The sequence below is a fragment of the Corylus avellana genome, chromosome ca11, assembly GCF_901000735.1.
Source record: "Corylus avellana chromosome ca11, CavTom2PMs-1.0".
NCBI classification, from domain to species: domain Eukaryota; kingdom Viridiplantae; phylum Streptophyta; class Magnoliopsida; order Fagales; family Betulaceae; genus Corylus; species Corylus avellana.
In genome coordinates this window covers 19848779-19865179 of record NC_081551.1, presented here as the reverse complement: position 1 = coordinate 19865179, position 16401 = coordinate 19848779, and the positions used below count along the sequence as shown (strand labels likewise).

At 34.6% G+C, this 16401-nt stretch overlaps 1 protein-coding gene across 1 annotated transcript; it reads right to left on the bottom strand.

Annotated features, from left to right (window-relative positions):
- Nucleotides 1–306: 306 nt before the first annotated feature.
- Nucleotides 307–15325, bottom strand: LOC132165285 (probable RNA-dependent RNA polymerase 5). Its single transcript, XM_059575782.1, has 19 exons — nt 14977–15325; nt 14332–14452; nt 14119–14254; nt 12747–12821; nt 11543–11726; nt 10392–10587; nt 10212–10299; nt 9934–10077; nt 9593–9670; nt 9400–9471; nt 8061–8167; nt 6182–6330; nt 5612–5834; nt 4588–4813; nt 3276–3427; nt 2747–2912; nt 1166–1304; nt 748–911; nt 307–625 (listed from the first exon to the last, which is right to left on the bottom strand). The coding sequence occupies exons 1-19, from the start codon at nt 15275–15277 to the stop codon at nt 389–391; spliced, it is 2958 nt and encodes a 985-aa protein (XP_059431765.1). The 5' UTR covers nt 15278–15325; the 3' UTR covers nt 307–388.
- Between the last annotated feature and the right edge of the window lie 1076 nt (nt 15326–16401).

The window sequence follows — 16401 nt, the reverse complement described above, 5'->3', positions numbered from 1 at the left end:
TAAAAAAAAAAAAAAAAATTGAAGAGAAATATTAAAAGTAAATTCAAATTTAAAGTATTAACACTAAATTTGAAGTATTAGCACCAAATTTGATGCGGTAGCACCAAATTTATGATGATCGAATCCCTTTTCAGTAATTCAATCCCTACAGAATTAACCTTCCAACCTTAAATTTTAGTTTTGAATAAAAAAAAAACAAATTTTGAGGCATTAAAAATTAAATATTAACTCATATAAATTTAACTAACAAAAAATAACAAAATAACAAAATTTTTTTATTATTATTATTTTTTAATATCTGTCCTGCGCTACGCTGCCTTTTGGCAGCCGCATAGGAGGACTCTATTTCAAGTCCTTTATAACTATGATACAATATACCAATATCCTGTTAATTAAAGATCTCCCGCAAAACAGATGGGAGACAGACAATGGCTTTTTCGCCTTTTTTCATGGCATGGTACTCGAGTAGGGCTGGACCTGCAACTCTCCATGCAAAGCCACAATATCTGGCAGATTCTTTGCTCTTAGCAAAATCATAAGTGATGTTATATATTGCAAGAGCCTCACTAAATATTTCTTCCATCCCCCTTTCACTTTCTTCAAATTCGGCAGCGCCAAACAATATCTGCAAAGAAAATAGTTAGCAAAGCAAGAAATGGGAAAAGGGGTTTCAACTTTCAAGGCACAATTTACTTTTCCACAGGAGTGCAAATTTGAGAATTTAAGAAGCATAAACTAAAGCCTCACCTTCTTATACTTCTTTATGACTTCGTCAGCAGCCTCATTTTTGCCCTCATCACCATTACACAAGGCGTTAGTCATCTCCTGCCTATATTGCTCGTAGTGTTCCTTCCATTTGTTCAAGCATGCTTTAGGGACTTCAACATCAAAACAAGGGAGTTTCCTAATTTCTGAAGAGCACGACGTATATATATTAGCATCATATGATGTTCAAGCCTTCTAATGATACGATATTATCATTTTCATCAGCAAACAATATAGAAATGAAGAATGCAGTAGAACATAATTTGCCTCTCTTCTATCCTCTAAACATTAGATTTGTCCTATTTTGGCTCACTTATAGCATAGACAATCTTCAGTCAGCGTACCATGGGGGAAAGAATAATTGGAAAATAATTGCCTTCTTAATTTAGAAAATCCTCACCTTTCACTGATGGATCTTCTGATTGATATGACTTAACCGTATCATATATTACACCCAAAATAGATGTAGAAATGTAAAAATTATCCCTCTCCATGTAATGTGGAAATAAATCTGCCTTCAATTCTTCTGGAACTTCAACCTATTTAGAAAGAAAAGGGGAAAAAAAAAAAATTAGTAAATTCAAGGTAGAACCAGTCACTGCAAAGCAACTTGGGAGATCAAGGATCACGAAAATAAAACCGCTAATAAAGCAGCAAAGCCCTTCAGATTTTATTAATTATTGATTGCTCAATCATACTTCATCACATTAACCACCAAAACACCTATTGATAAGATTGTTGCCTTAGAATTTGCTTAAATCAAATTCATTTATATCCGGAAGGTAACAACTTTTTCTTTCCATCCATCCTCAAAATTTGAGACAACACATACATCTGACAAGCAGGAGGCTGAACAAGAGGGCTTACACTCCAGACAGCGGGCATACTATAAGCATTAATTGATTCCTTGAATGCAACCAAGGAATTAGCTCCATCACTCAAAATATAGAAACATCTTCCGGGAGTTTATAATCAGAAACATCTTCTGTGAGGGTATAATCACTATATTGAGTACAAGCAACCAGGGGTTAATATGTCAAATACATATGAGCAGAACGGTCTCCCACAAATTATTGAGTGCAAATAAGAGCTTTGGAACAAATGCTGTAAGAAGTATCAAAGTATTTTAGACCACCTATTGAAGGGAAGGCACGAATATCTAGAAATTATTTTTTTTCAAAATTTTCTCATTAAATTCTCCTAATCTTAATATGTTACCTACTTTCATGAGTTTTGATGACCCTGCTACGTACTGTCCTAAATTAATCATCAAGCGCCAGCTCATGCAATTTCTAATTCAAGAAATTATTCATCAAAACAGCATGCTTCTGCTTCAGCCAAGTGAGCACAAGCCAGTGCCCTGCAAATGTCGGCCAAATATGCTCTTACATAAGTAGAGGATAGGTTTTTAATAACAACAATGGCTTGGTTATTTGGCACACGTCACAAACAAATCAAACAAAGCCAACTACCATGACAAATGAGACGGTTAAAGGGTTCTCTCCGCGGGATTTACCATCTTTCTCTTTTGCCCATAGCTCATCCCCCTGACCTCCATCAATCCCTCTAGTCCAGAAAATGAATCCTATTCACATTTAATTTCATGTAAACACTGAAGTCTAATCCGACTTATGCAGAACTCAACTACTGAAAACCTAATACAACCCCCACCGAAACAACTGGTATGTGCAGAACATGCTGGTTCACAGGTTCAAAGCCCTTCCTAGTCCCCTCTATTATTTTAATACATTTCTCATATTTGCTGGTTGCTGCATGACCCACATGCAATCTACTGTAAGATCAAGCTTTGAAGTTAAAAAAGCTCAAAAGTCAGGTACCAGGTGGTGGTGAGCCTTGAAAAATTTAAGCCTGAAGGTACATGATATAAATAGTTCACAAGTTAATCAGCCTAATTTCATACCTAACCATATTGGAACTGGTAGAAAGTCCCGATTATCTAGAAAACAGAAACAGAACTAACCTTTCGTCCACCCTTTTTCGGTGCATCTAAAGCATCATAGTAAATATCAATCAACTGAAGTATCTTTGCCTTCACGTGATCTTTCTCTTCAATACAATTCTCTCCTAGACTCAGAAGCCGATCCATTAATGCCAACCAGCTATCAGCTGCCACACTCTTAGCGTAGCTGTAAACAGCAGAAAACATCATGGTTTCATAAATAATAAAGGTTGATCTTCATTCCAGATTCTTGACGTAAACAATACCTAGGAAACCCTACAACTTGATTGTGGAATGAAAAACCGTATTTATATGCATTATGTCGGATTTAAGTTTAGTGTTACAAACTCGTACTCCAGAGAAAAAAGGTTTTTGAGATCCAACAATTAGTTGAAACTTCAAAAAGGGGAGCAATTTTAAAGCAAAAATGATTTTCAAAGAATCTATTTTCCCTGGAGTATTACCCTTAATTGTTCATTACACATCTGGTCAAAGTCTATTTGCATTAATTTTATAATCCATAATAATAGATATATGAATAAGTGCATACCTTGGCTGAAACCTAGTTGTCAGGAACAGTTTAAAAAGCTCTTCCTCAAGTTTCTCAGCTGAAAAATCACTTGGCTTTTTATCGTGTACATTATGATTGGGTACATTTTGCATTGGTGTCCAAGGCTCACTCCCTTTGTAATATTCCAATAGCTGAAGTAATTTCAATAATAAGTGCTCAATGTATAAAGAAATTAAATCATACCCACACATGCACACAGGGGCAACAATTGAAATGCCAATTTAGTACATCATAATACTCGGGGAAACAAATGATCCTCAGTTAAGAAGGCTTCATAGGTTTAAAGATCATGTTCTTACCGTGTTTCTTGAATAAAGACTTGATAACTACCACTTTAATTTCTTCAAAAAACCTAGGTCATATTGACCCCAATATCCATCACAATACAATATACCATACCTCTAAACTAGCTAAAGAACAATAGTGGGAGATGTTAACCAGGTACATTTTTTGTGATACACAAGGGCCTGACTTGGGCCAATAGTAGGGAATACATTACTGATGGCCTATTTTGGCAATATTTTAGAAATGGTGAAAGAGTGCAAGTCTTCTGCTGAAAAACTAGAGTATGCTCTACTTTCAGCTAGAATTATGGATACTTTTGACTGTAAACTTTTCGTTGGCATAAAAGAAGCTTTAAAAAAATAGAGTATCCATAGGAAAATAAGAAACATTTTGGTCAAGAGATACCCCCCCCCATAAAAAGATGAAGGAGATGGAAGAGGAAAAAATTTACTGAAATATAGTGCCATTAATTGAGTAGTACTCCTAGAGGGCCTAATCTTTTTAAACTCTGGAAGTTAAAAGTGAAGATTTCCAATGCAACAATAGACCATGTTCTATGTTTGCCTTTTCTTAAACAACGTGTCACAAGTTACAAAGTAATTGCCAGGAAAGCATTGATTATGAGGAAGAGTAATTAACACATAACATAAGAAAGAATGCCTTGCTAAAGCTAGAGTAGAACTATATCAAGCGGAAACACTATTCCTAGAATGAGATCAATTGAGCTAAGACTTGTGTATTCGACCTAAAGTATTTAGTTTAAATACTTTTTAGAGTATTATTTGAATTTGTTAACCCTAAATTTTGACTTGAATTATGAGGTTCACAAAAAAGAAAAAAAAGAAACCCTATAAGAACACATTGAAAGCAAAATACCGAAAGATAAGAAAACCATTAAGATTGCAGAACACTCAGAAAATGAGATTATACCCAAAAAAATATAAAAAATGAAAACTTCAGAGAAATGAAGAAATCATCTGAAAATAAAATAAATGAAAATGCCAACCTGGGGGTTTCTTGAGACCCAATACATGTCACCATCAAAATCACCACCTGCTATTTCGTCTGCCAAGGACCGTGGACCTTTACAAGAGAAGAATATAGCATACTTGGCGTTTCCAATGAAAGATTCTAAGGCCTTCACATAGGTGGCCTTTAAAACATGAATGTCGCCGAAGTGTAAACCAGGATTCCGGTAGACTAATATCTTCCCCGAAATTTGTCCATTGTCACTACATATAATGTGTAAAGAAAAGAAACAACGATAAGAACACAAGCACACAAAATAAGTACAAAAAAAAAACCTTATCAATTGCCACAGAAGTAGTTACATATAGACAAAAAACCATATAATAATTAAGAAAATAGAAACTGTATCTACTCATGTAGTCTTTGCAAAGTAAGGTCTGAACAATAAGTCACTAATCATAAATAAGACAAACCAAGGAAGATTAAAATAGCACACCACATCATAGAACGAATCAAGAAATAGAATTCTCTACAACCTTTTTATCATCACATAAGGATATTATTGTAGTATTGTTTTTGCTTCACTTTTATTTTGTGACACTTAGGAAAATCATTCACACCCATCACAGGCTGACATTTTTTTAATGCTTTGTAATTTACAACTTTTATCTGTAGCAAGTTATGCCTAATCAAAACAACACTTTAAGGGACATGAATAAAGGCAAACTTATGGTAGCACATATAAAGATCAGAAATACAATATATTCCCAACCCAACTGCAAAAGAATGTTGATTTGAACAACAAATTGTAATCCAATGCCACCATAACGGCAAAGCATGAACTAGACGGACAAATTCTCTTTGTAGTAGTGCGGTTTAGAGATCAAAGCGAAGTATAACTACGAAATCTTTCAAAATTTTCAATAAAATATAGCTGCTGGAATATAAATTTCAAAATATTTGTTGTTCAATACTGGTATGGTTACTTTGTCCTTTTTTCTTAAATGCTCAAATGGTTTCAACCATATAAAAATGAAAAACATGTTAAACAGAATACGTACAGAATAACACAAACTTCATCACTCTCAAGGATTCCAGTGGGATCAGCAGTCCCCATTAAATAGTAAGATTCAGGTACCGGAAGCTTTCCTCCTCCAAGACTTCTTTTTTCCTCCTTCATCAATTTAGACAGCCAATGTTGCAAAAATGTTTCGTCAAGAGGAATCCCTGACAAAATCATTCTTGCTGCACTAAAATCATCCATGTCACCATAGAAGACGGAAACTGCATAAAGCAAACGAATTGAAGGAAATCCATCAAAGAGTTGTACATTGAAAGAGAAGCAATTGAAACAGACAAGTATTATCACTCTTTTGGTGAGATTGGGAAAAGCCAATAAGAAGCAAATAAAAACATTCAACACGGAAAAAATAATAATTTAATGCCACAATGGTCAATGAATGCATAGAAAGATTGCAAAACATATGATTTTGCTTCCAATAATGCCAGAAATAATAATGGTAACATTAACGGTAAACATAACAGTGATAGTAATCATAGTAACAATAGTACCAAAGATAAGAGAAACATTATGGCAACCCATAAGCTACAAGCTTTATTAGAAAGACTACCTTTTAGTGCTGCACGCTTATCGGAGAAAACGCCATGAGCATCCTTTAAAGCGTTTATAACTATATCAGTGAAATATTCCTTTGGGACCCCTCCATAGCTTAAAAGTGCAATCAAATACCTTGATAAAAATGTTCTCTTGGGCTTATTGCTGTCAGATTAGAACACCGCCTTAAACAATAGAAAATAAACAGTAGTAGCACTTCAATATATCTGACTGTTTTCTTCATGATAAATAATATGATCAAAACTGAAATCAATACAAGCAAACCATAGAATTGTAATATTGTAAGACTCTTATTGTTATGTCTCAAATCTTGAACAAGCATCTGCTGAAAATGATTTCCCATGTAAATTATAATATCACACTTTGTACTAATATAGCCAGTCTTTGGGCGAAATCTTTTAGAGTCAACCACATCAACCAAGAACTACTTTTTATCAATTAATTCAATAGTAAGTAAAATTTAAATTCCCGAGTTAATTTTTCCATAATTAGCATAGAAAACTCAATCTCAATCATCACTACTAGTTTCTTTGCCCACCAACATACAGATCCGATTGGTTGGGCATCGATGCCTTACTTAAGGAATGTGTTTCACATTTCCAGACCACTTTGGCAAAAATGGGTATTTGCCCATGATTTGCAGACATAAAGAGTATCAAGTTTCAATGCACACTTGGTGTCAGCTCTGCAACTAGCAAATCAAGACATGAGGACATGTCAAGAAGGTGAACTTATTAGCAGTCTCAAAACAAGTGCCAGACATAGCAGATACAGGTCTCATGTCCTCAAGTGTCCAACATGCCAATTGTCAAATATACGTGCCTACAAATCATGGCAATTAATGGTGTCTCTGCCTCATGAACCCTATTTATTGGAAGTCTTTCCATTGAACGCTGGACTTGAAATGTGGTAGGGAGGTGCGGGAGTTGTAAGGTTGCTGTCGCTACTTAAAAGGTTCTCAGCAGGGTGTTGCTGTTTTCAACGGAGAGTATAATTGATCTGTCGCCGTGGTAGCTTATTTCACTGCCTCATGGTACAAGGCCAACAGAGTTTATAGTTAAAACTTTCTCGACATGTCAAAGATTTGTTGGATTTCCAAGGGCAGTTCCATCTCACTACTACCGTGAAAATGGACACATATTTGGTAGGATCTTTCTTATTGTCAAAATATGTGGGGTTTAAAACCTTTCTATCAACAAGATTCTCATAAAATTTAAAATAATACTAATGTGGCATATGGGACATGTGACAGACAGTCATTGATAGGTTTGACATGACGGTCGTTAAGTTTTTGGATGAAAAATGTAGGAAAGTACCAACTGCATTTATAAGATGTCCACATATACCATTTGTGATACTTGCAAATTGAGGTAGCTATTTGATAACGAGGCAAAACACATGTACTAAAAAAAGCATTTAACCCAAAAAGCTTTAACGGAAGGGGAGATACTATAAATTAGCCTCATAGTTTTGGTGAGGAAATGAAATTTACCCTACTTTACATATTGATTCAATTGTTGCCAGGCAATGGTTGACTCTTCATCAACCCCAAGTTTTACCTACATGCAAATAATTACATTCGCACATTTCTAAGACACCATCCTAGGTAAACTTCCTGCACCATAAGCAATTAACTTACAAATATCAGCATGAAGTACAAAAATTTAAATATCCCCTTTTTCTGAATAATTATGATTTTCCTTTTCTCCATTTTGAACCTGGAGCACATTTGATAGTTCCAAAAATAGGCCATTTTCGAAGTAAATTCAGATAAAATGATACCTTATTAACAAGATTATAATGGAAATAACTACCATGTCAACTGAAGAGGACATAAATTGCAAAATCATGTAAAAGGGTCAAATGATAAGTACCTGGTTCCTACTATCTCAAATGAATTCACTGTTCTAACATTTGAAAGTTTGGGATCTGTGCAAACTTTAACCATTGAAGGTCGAACTTGAATTGTGCGAGGAGGAAGCTACAAAATTCGAATACAAAAAACCAAAAAGGGTATGCAACATAAGAAAAAGAAAAAAGAAACTAGATCAAGAACAAAAAATAAATAAGAAAAGACACAGCAGCCAATTACTATTGTCATTTAGGATCTTCAACAAACACAACATATTAGAAATCAAAACTAAAATTAGTACCATTTACCTTGAAGTGATGTGCATAATGTATTACACTAACAATAGAGAATAACTGCACAAATGTCATGACCTACGAAAAATGCTAGCTACATACGAGCTATTACTTCAAAAGGACCAGTCAAGATACAATTGGAGTGTCTAAAATCACTTACAAAGGTAGTCTCACATAGTAAAGAACCAATGAGGAACTTGGCACTCATGCAGTAATATCTTTTCAATCCACCCACCCAATGTGGGACTACTTTTCTGGGGTGTCACAATATTTCCAATTCAAATCCCTAACGCCTTCTTCAAAATCTACATCATATAATGCCACAGCACCACATGATGTTACAAGGTTGCTCTAATACCATTTTTCAAAACTCAAGAGAAAGAGTTAACCACATTTGTGCTATTATTCCAAAAGAACTAATTGAAATAGAATTGGAGTTCCTAAATTCACTTATAAAGCCCAATTTCACATAGTAAAGAACCAATGTGGGATGTGACATTCATGCAAGACCTTCACAATCCACCCACTTAATGTGAGACTATTTTCCTGGAGTATCGCAAGAAGTTTTCAAATTTACATAATTATTAGAAATAAACCTATTATTGAGGTTGAATGATATTCAATTATGGGAAGAAAAAAAATTGCATGATTATTGAATAGAAATTGGAGGTGATTTCCAATTAATATTGGCCAAAAATGATATTTTATCAAAGTTATTCAAGATCCTAATATATTACAGTGAAAGAGGCATACATACAGTCAGGTGATATATGATTAAACCAATAGCATCAAGGTCATGTTGGCAGTGTAGTCTAATCTGTTCCACTAATGGCCCAAGTCAATATGTTCCATACAAATTAAAACATTCTACTCCAATAAAATTCCAACTATAAGGTCATCCATCAGCACTAAATTGAAGAAATATTGCATTCTAGACTCGTCATTACTTTGTTTGTGGGCATAGCAAGCATATTCATTTTCAGTTAAAGCTGGATCCTTTGGAAGTAACTTTTAGAGATGACAAACCAATACATTCTTTTCTCCAATAGAAACTGACAATAAAACTACCTTTTTATTGACTAAAACAGTTCCCTTGATAGCACGGCCGTTGTTAAAGAGACGGAACTGGATCAGCAAAGGCTAGAAAACAGCCAAAAAAGAAGTGAGAAAGAATAGAAAGAATTCCAAGCCCAAAATAAAGGAAACACATCAATAAAGACTCAAAAAGAGAAAATCATGCTCCAGTACTAGATCAACATACCGGTTCTCGGGTTTGAGATTCTGGTTGTTTCATCATTGCCAAAAGCTTACCCACAAGTTCACCAGGATTGGAACTTCTCTAATAATATTAAAAGAGACCATTAGTCAAAAGATAAGTTATGTAACAGAAGATTAGAGGACATACTAGTTTAAAAAAAATACAAAAGACAAGAAGACAAAATGGAATATAAAACATCCAGCCATGTGTTTATAATTCAGATCAGTTAATGTAAACTGGTATCAGTTCCAAGAAACTAAACTTTTTTTATGTTCGTCACTTCAAACTGCATCATATAGGCAGTCAAAATGAATCTTAAAAGGAAACAATCCAGTATCACAAACCTCAATATGTTCATCTCTGATTTGCTCTCCTTTATAAAAATTATGAGGGCAAAGCAAAGCTAAATCCTCAGATATGAAACCAGTTCCATCTGTATGTATACGAGGTTTATCATCTTTATCATAGACAATTTTGCCATCTCTATCCTGCAATTCACCCAAAGAGGAAAGAAAGAAAAAAAGGTACAATGCATGTTCATGGAATTAGTAAAAACTATTGAACATAACTACATTCACAGAATGGAAGAAATCTCACAGGACAAATAATTCAAAGATCATACCTTGCAAAGTACATCTTCAATATCTTCAATATTAACAGATGCTAAATCAACATCTAGCTTTACGGTCTTGGACAAGATAAGAGAAAACCTGATTTCGGAATAAAGGTAATACACACAAAGCCTTGAGGAAATGCTTAGATATGGCTCTGAAAAAGAGATGCCTTGAATTGTTTTACATACCTGGCCATAAAACGGGTCACACTAGGCAATCCATGTGCATGCATAAATACGGATCTTGCTTCATAAACTGTTTTCCTAGGTAATATATATTTGCCCTGATCAAAAGTAGCATTAGACTCCATGCGAATGAAATAACATTTGACTGGTGAAGAACTTGGGTTTTTCTTCTTTTCTTCTTTGCCACCATCTTTAAACACTGACCAATAAACATATCAAGAAAGTGTTAATTATGATAGGTCTTTTAATAGCCAAATTGATAAAATAAAAAAATTGTTTTATCAATTTACGTGTCACTGGAAACCAAATTATGACTCGAATAAGATAACAAGCAATGGAAAAATATAGGATCTGACCAGGGGCAGAACCACCCTTTCGCTGGGGGGCTACAAAATTTTAAAAAGTCATTTAAATTTAATGATTTTTATGAGATGGACCCCCCCAAAAAAAAAAAAATTACCCCCCAAATATCTTTTTTTTTTTAGTTTTGCCCCTCCACCCCAAACTAAAATTCCGTTCTTGGGTCTAACAAAGAGGAACCATGCACCACTACTTGAACTCTTACTTGGTCCTATTTCCAACAAAAGGAATTGACAAACTCAAATTTGTTATCTGTAATAAGAATAACAAAATAGCCAAAAAAAAAAAAAAAAAAAGGGGATCCTTAAAAACCTCAAGACCATATACGCAAACAAGTTAGGTAGGGATGAACTTGCAGGGCCTGTGTGCAGTGTGCATGTGTGAAGGTGAATCTGTACATCCACAGTCATAAATTCCAGGTAGCTACTTCTTGTTTTAATCATATGTGAGAGACAGCACAAGGAAAAAAAATTATCAAGATTTTACAACTCTCTCTTACTCGCTTTACACAAAGTTGGTCCTTTCAAACAAGGAAATCACACTACAAACACGAGGAAGGGCAAAAATTTCATTGATAAGTAAAGTAATGGAAAAGTACATCAGAAATGGGACAAGGATCCAAAACGTGTTTTTGTATGCATAATATTAAAATCGTAAAGTATAAAGTGCACATCCTAAATTGAATTGCTTCTGAAAATAGTACAGTTCAAATAACAATGAGAAGTAAAAAGAAGAAAACAAGAACTAACCAAAAATGTAAAGTTCATTCACAAATGGCATAAAGAATAGCTTACCAAAAAAACAATAATGATGGGAACCAACACGAATCCCTTCTCTTGCAATCTTTTGGTACATAGAATAATAATCCGAGGAAAAGATTCTCCTGCCTGCCACCTCTTCAGCAAACTTCACAGCTAAGACATTCTCATCTCCTAAAACTCTTTGTAGGTGAGTTTTTGTCTTGTGTAAATAGGGGCCCTGAATATGGTCAAATGAAACAACAATATATTTCGTACAAAATGTCTTGAGGTGATAAATTAATAGTAGAATTCTCTTTATAATGAAGAACTGAAACATGAAGTTGTCAATTTATAAGAACGTATTACTTTGTGAAGAAGTTAAGAGCATAAATGCATGAGATCCACAAAATATTGCTTTTCAGTGACAATGTATTGATCAAGTACTTTGTGTTGTTTAAGAGCCTGTTTAGAATTGCATTAGAAAATAGAGCTTTTATCTATAGAAAAAGCCTAAAAAAGTTTTTTAGAAAATGCCTCATTTCAAACTTCCTCCAAAACTGTGTTTTGGACTTTTTAGGGCAAAAAAGTCAAAAAAATGTTTTTTATGTTTTTTTTTACCAAACAGACGCATTTTTTGCTTGGCACAGCTTCTTATGTATTAAAAGCACTTTTAAGCTTCTTAACACAATCTCAAACAGGCTCTAAATGTATGTTATTAAGAAAACAAATACAACTCCTTTCTTCAGAAAAAGATTAGCTCACAACGAGACAACACACACTACCAATGCAACCTCAAGCCTTGAAGCAAACAGGACTTAGATGCAAACCTGTCATAATAGAAAGTGCCAACTACCAATACTTGATGTGCACTGGCATGAATTACTATAAATCACAGCCACCCAAAAATCTGAACCCAGAAGGCACAACTTTCCTCCATGATAATTTTTTTGGATAAATAATTAATTCATTGAAACGCCAGAGAAGCACAACCCTAGTACACAGGATGTATATAAAGAAAGGCTCCACTAAAGGCGAAAAGAAGATATATGATAATTTACAATAGTAGTGTCTCATGCATGTACTTGTATTACATTTCCATGAGGAAAATTAAGTTATGATGGCCTAGAATACAGCTTCCCACTGAACCTTAATAAATTTATTGAGGTAAACTTCCATGAGTAAAGTTTATGCGATCACATACATGTATCTGCTTGTGTTTGGGCATGCTCTACATATACAGTGGAGGATACATACAGACCTTGAACCTGTATTTCCCATCCAGAGAAACGTGACAATGATACAGATGTGTCTTTTTCGCATCCCAATCAAGAGTCTGCAAGACCCCAAAAACAGAAAAGGGTTAAGCAAATATTGCAGTTGATACAAGGGAGGCTCATGACTACAAAAAAGAAGTCAACAGCTGGAGAGCATTTACCTCTCAAAAGTCTCAATTCAAGGCTCAAGAATATAATTAAACCCTTATTTGAAATTTATCCACCATAAGACATAAGATAACATTCATATTTTCTAATTAAATTCCATTTATCCAATAACTGGATTAGTTCAATAAAGTTTAGAAAGCATAGTCAATTTTGCACAAAAAATGCTAATAGAAACAGGTAGGAGGGTTCTAATTATAGTAATTGGAGAATAGTTAGATTTCTTCTCATTGAAAATCAGATTTTGAATTGAAGCAACTTGTTACCACCAGCATTCAAATAATGCCCTTTGATTTCACGGGTTTCAGCTTGTGCTTTATAAATTGCTTCTGCACTCCTTAGTAATTATGGTTTAAACTTTAGGATATAGCACATTTCCAAGATTAAATCCTCTCTCTCTCTCTCTCTCTCATATCCAAGCACACAACAACAGATTCCTACCTCAAACAAATTTACTGATGTGAGGATATATTAAGAGGCCATGTATTCATCTCTCTCTCTTTCTCACATATCCAAGCACACAACAAAAGATTCCTAGCTCAAACAAATTTACTGATGTGAGGATATATTAAGAGGCCATGTATTCATCTCTTTAATGAATCACCTGGAATAAAAAAGAGCAAAGAGAACATAGAAGACATGGCTGTCTATTTTATGTACTCAGAAACCCTACTAATTGTTTTTTTTGATAAGTAGAAACCCTACTAATTGTTAAGATATCACTTCATCAAAATAGCATTTGTAGGTTCCTTCCGATTATTTGAATCAAGTCACAAGTACACGCATTACTGTTTCAGATAAACAGAACTTCTTTTTCGAGAGGAAAAAAAAAAAACTACTTTATCATTAATAATATGAAGACATGAAAGAGCAAAGAGAACATAGAAGACATGGCTGTCTATTTTATGTACTCAGAAACCCTAATAATTGTTAAGATATCACTTCATAAAAATAGCATTTGTAGGTTCCTTCCGATTATTTGAATCAAGTCACAAGTACATGCATTACTGTTTCAGATAAACAGAACTTCTTTTCGAGAGTAAAAAACAAAAACTACTTTATCATTAATAATATGAAGAGGAAAGCAACTTCAAGCTTTTATATATATTCAGTGGACATCTCAGGCATTAAGAAATTAGTCAAGAAACGGTAAGCATCATAGGTCAACAACAACTAGAACATAACATTCACCATTCGCCGGTCTTCTTTGTCAATATATTTTTTTCCCAAGGCTTCCCAAACTCTTTCTTCAAAATGTACCATCCCCAAATGTTTCAGACTCCTAATTTCATCTGCAGAAATATCATCAATATCCTCGAGCTGGTTTCTGTAGAAAAAAAGTAGCTTAGCATGAGCATAGTATGCAGTAACCACAACTACCAGTAGAAAGAGAGGAAAACTTACTCCCCAATATAACTCAGTATTAGAAATGCCTTTCTGAATTCAAGTTCTCCCCAGGCCGCTAACTTGAGACGAACAGCACTCTCTGACCTCAAACTTGATGAGGGTGAGCCTCTCAGATTCCCTTGAATTATTATTATTGGAGTGTGAGTAACAGCACAACTCAAGTGCACAAAATGTACCCAAAAAAAATCATATAATACTATTTGGTTTATAGCATATGGAATGAAATCAAGAAAGGGCATCATACAAATTAAACTAATTTCCCCCAGTAAAACTTCTACTTCAAAGTGTACAAAAATAGCTCTATATTTAACCATAAAAAGATCATTTAAAGCATAGGTTAGAAAACCAGCGGACTAGTCTCTTAAACTGCAACAGTGAAAAGGCAAGTATAGACCCTCAATTTTTCAGTAAAAATGAGGGAAAGGAAAAATAAATAACATTTCCTTGTAGCCAAACAGAGCCAGAAGAAAAAGAACACTCCGAGAGAGAGTTGATTCGTTTAAAAGCAGCATTTCAACAAGTTATATCCAGTGGTCATTGAAAAAATCCCGAAGAAATAAGCAGTGACCCCAAATGCAAAAACACTCGCATGTCGATGGTGTGGACAGAATGAGAGAGCAAAATTTAGATGGGTTTACGTACCTTGTGGCGGGCTGAACATGAGGCGGGAAGGAGAGGAGGGAGTGCGAAGAGGAGAGACGGGGGCAAGTCTCTGAGGGGAGTCGTTTTTTATCATGTAGACTATGAATGCGCTGAGGGTGGTCTTGATGACAGAGGCCGATATCTTACGGAGGATCTCCAGAGCCGCTTCCTCGCCTAGCGAGGCTAGCTTCAGCCGCACGTCGGCGGCTGGGGGCTTCTGCGTCTGCTTCCTGCAGATATCCTCGAGCAGTTGCTCCACCGCGTCAGGGAGCGGCACTTGTGCAGACCAAGGGTCCGACATTAGAGTAAGAGGATCAGTCTGAACACACGGAGAGAGAGAGAGAGAGTGTTTGCGAGTCCTTCAACGGGAGCAAATGTGAGGCGTTTCCCGCTTTTAGTTTTAGTTATATATATAGAGAGAGAATAGTAGAAAGGCGTACGTGGATTTGGAGTTAATTTTGTATTTAAATATAAATATATATTAATTTAATTTATTATTTTTGGTACTTGTTTATTCTGTAAATTTGAGGGGTAATAAATTAGTGAAGGTGCATGAATCATTATATGATGTGATGGTGTTGTTGATTTTTTTTCAGAGTTTGTCTGATGTTGTACACTTAAAAAGCTCTTCCCAAGGAGGTTCTTCCGACGTGTCCAATCTATACAAGATTGGGTGTCGTTCACTTTTTTATTTTCATTTTCATTTTTAAAAATTATCATATATCACTATTAAACTTCAATTTAATAATAGTTTTACAACTCACTTACAAAGTGTGAAAATAGAAAAGTGGAGTGAGAATATATATATATTTTATATATAGGATTACTCCAAGAAAAGAGTTGAAATGCACTGAGATTTTGAGCTAAAGTGAAATCCAAAACAAGAAAATTTTATCTCACATCCATTTAATAAGACCATCTCGTACTCTTACCTAACTATTGTTAAACCATCAACGGTACTGATTGAATGGCTTAAGAAAACTTTTAATTGGTTAAAACATATGTTAAGGTGTGAGTTCAAATTTTTGCAATGGAGAATTTTTATATATGCTTGATTAGTATTAACCGACTTGAATTTTCATTGATTTTTTGATGAGACTGAATCAGATTATGGCTCAGTCGGACTTGAGGGAACGCATGTAGTTTTTACTATTTAGGCTTCTCATGTGCGGCTTTCAGCGGGTAGGTGCTATTATGGTCACGCCTAGATAGGATAACTACAATTAATCTTCCCGACCTACCATTTTTTGCTTAAAAAAAAAAAATTAAGAAAAATACTATTGTTTTTTTTTTTTTTAATAAAAAAAAGTGATGGTTAATTTGAAGTGCAACATTAACAATATTGTTGAACAATTATAAAATCAAAATCAAAATCAAAATCAAACATGGGATTACTTTTCTTACTTGGTAAATGCTTCTTGTTTA

Excerpts from the sequence above, each read along its gene's own strand:
- LOC132165285 (XM_059575782.1), bottom strand. The coding sequence starts at position 15,277 with ATGTCGGACCCTTGGTCTGCACAAGTGCCGCTCCCTGACGCGGTGGAG. Across the intron at positions 11,727-12,746 it reads ATGGGAAATACAGGTTCAAG|GGCCCCTATTTACACAAGAC; the intron begins GTCTGTATGTAT and ends GACCATATTCAG. Across the intron at positions 6,331-8,060 it reads TTTGAGATAGTAGGAACCAG|CAATAAGCCCAAGAGAACAT; the intron begins GTACTTATCATT and ends CTAATCTGACAG.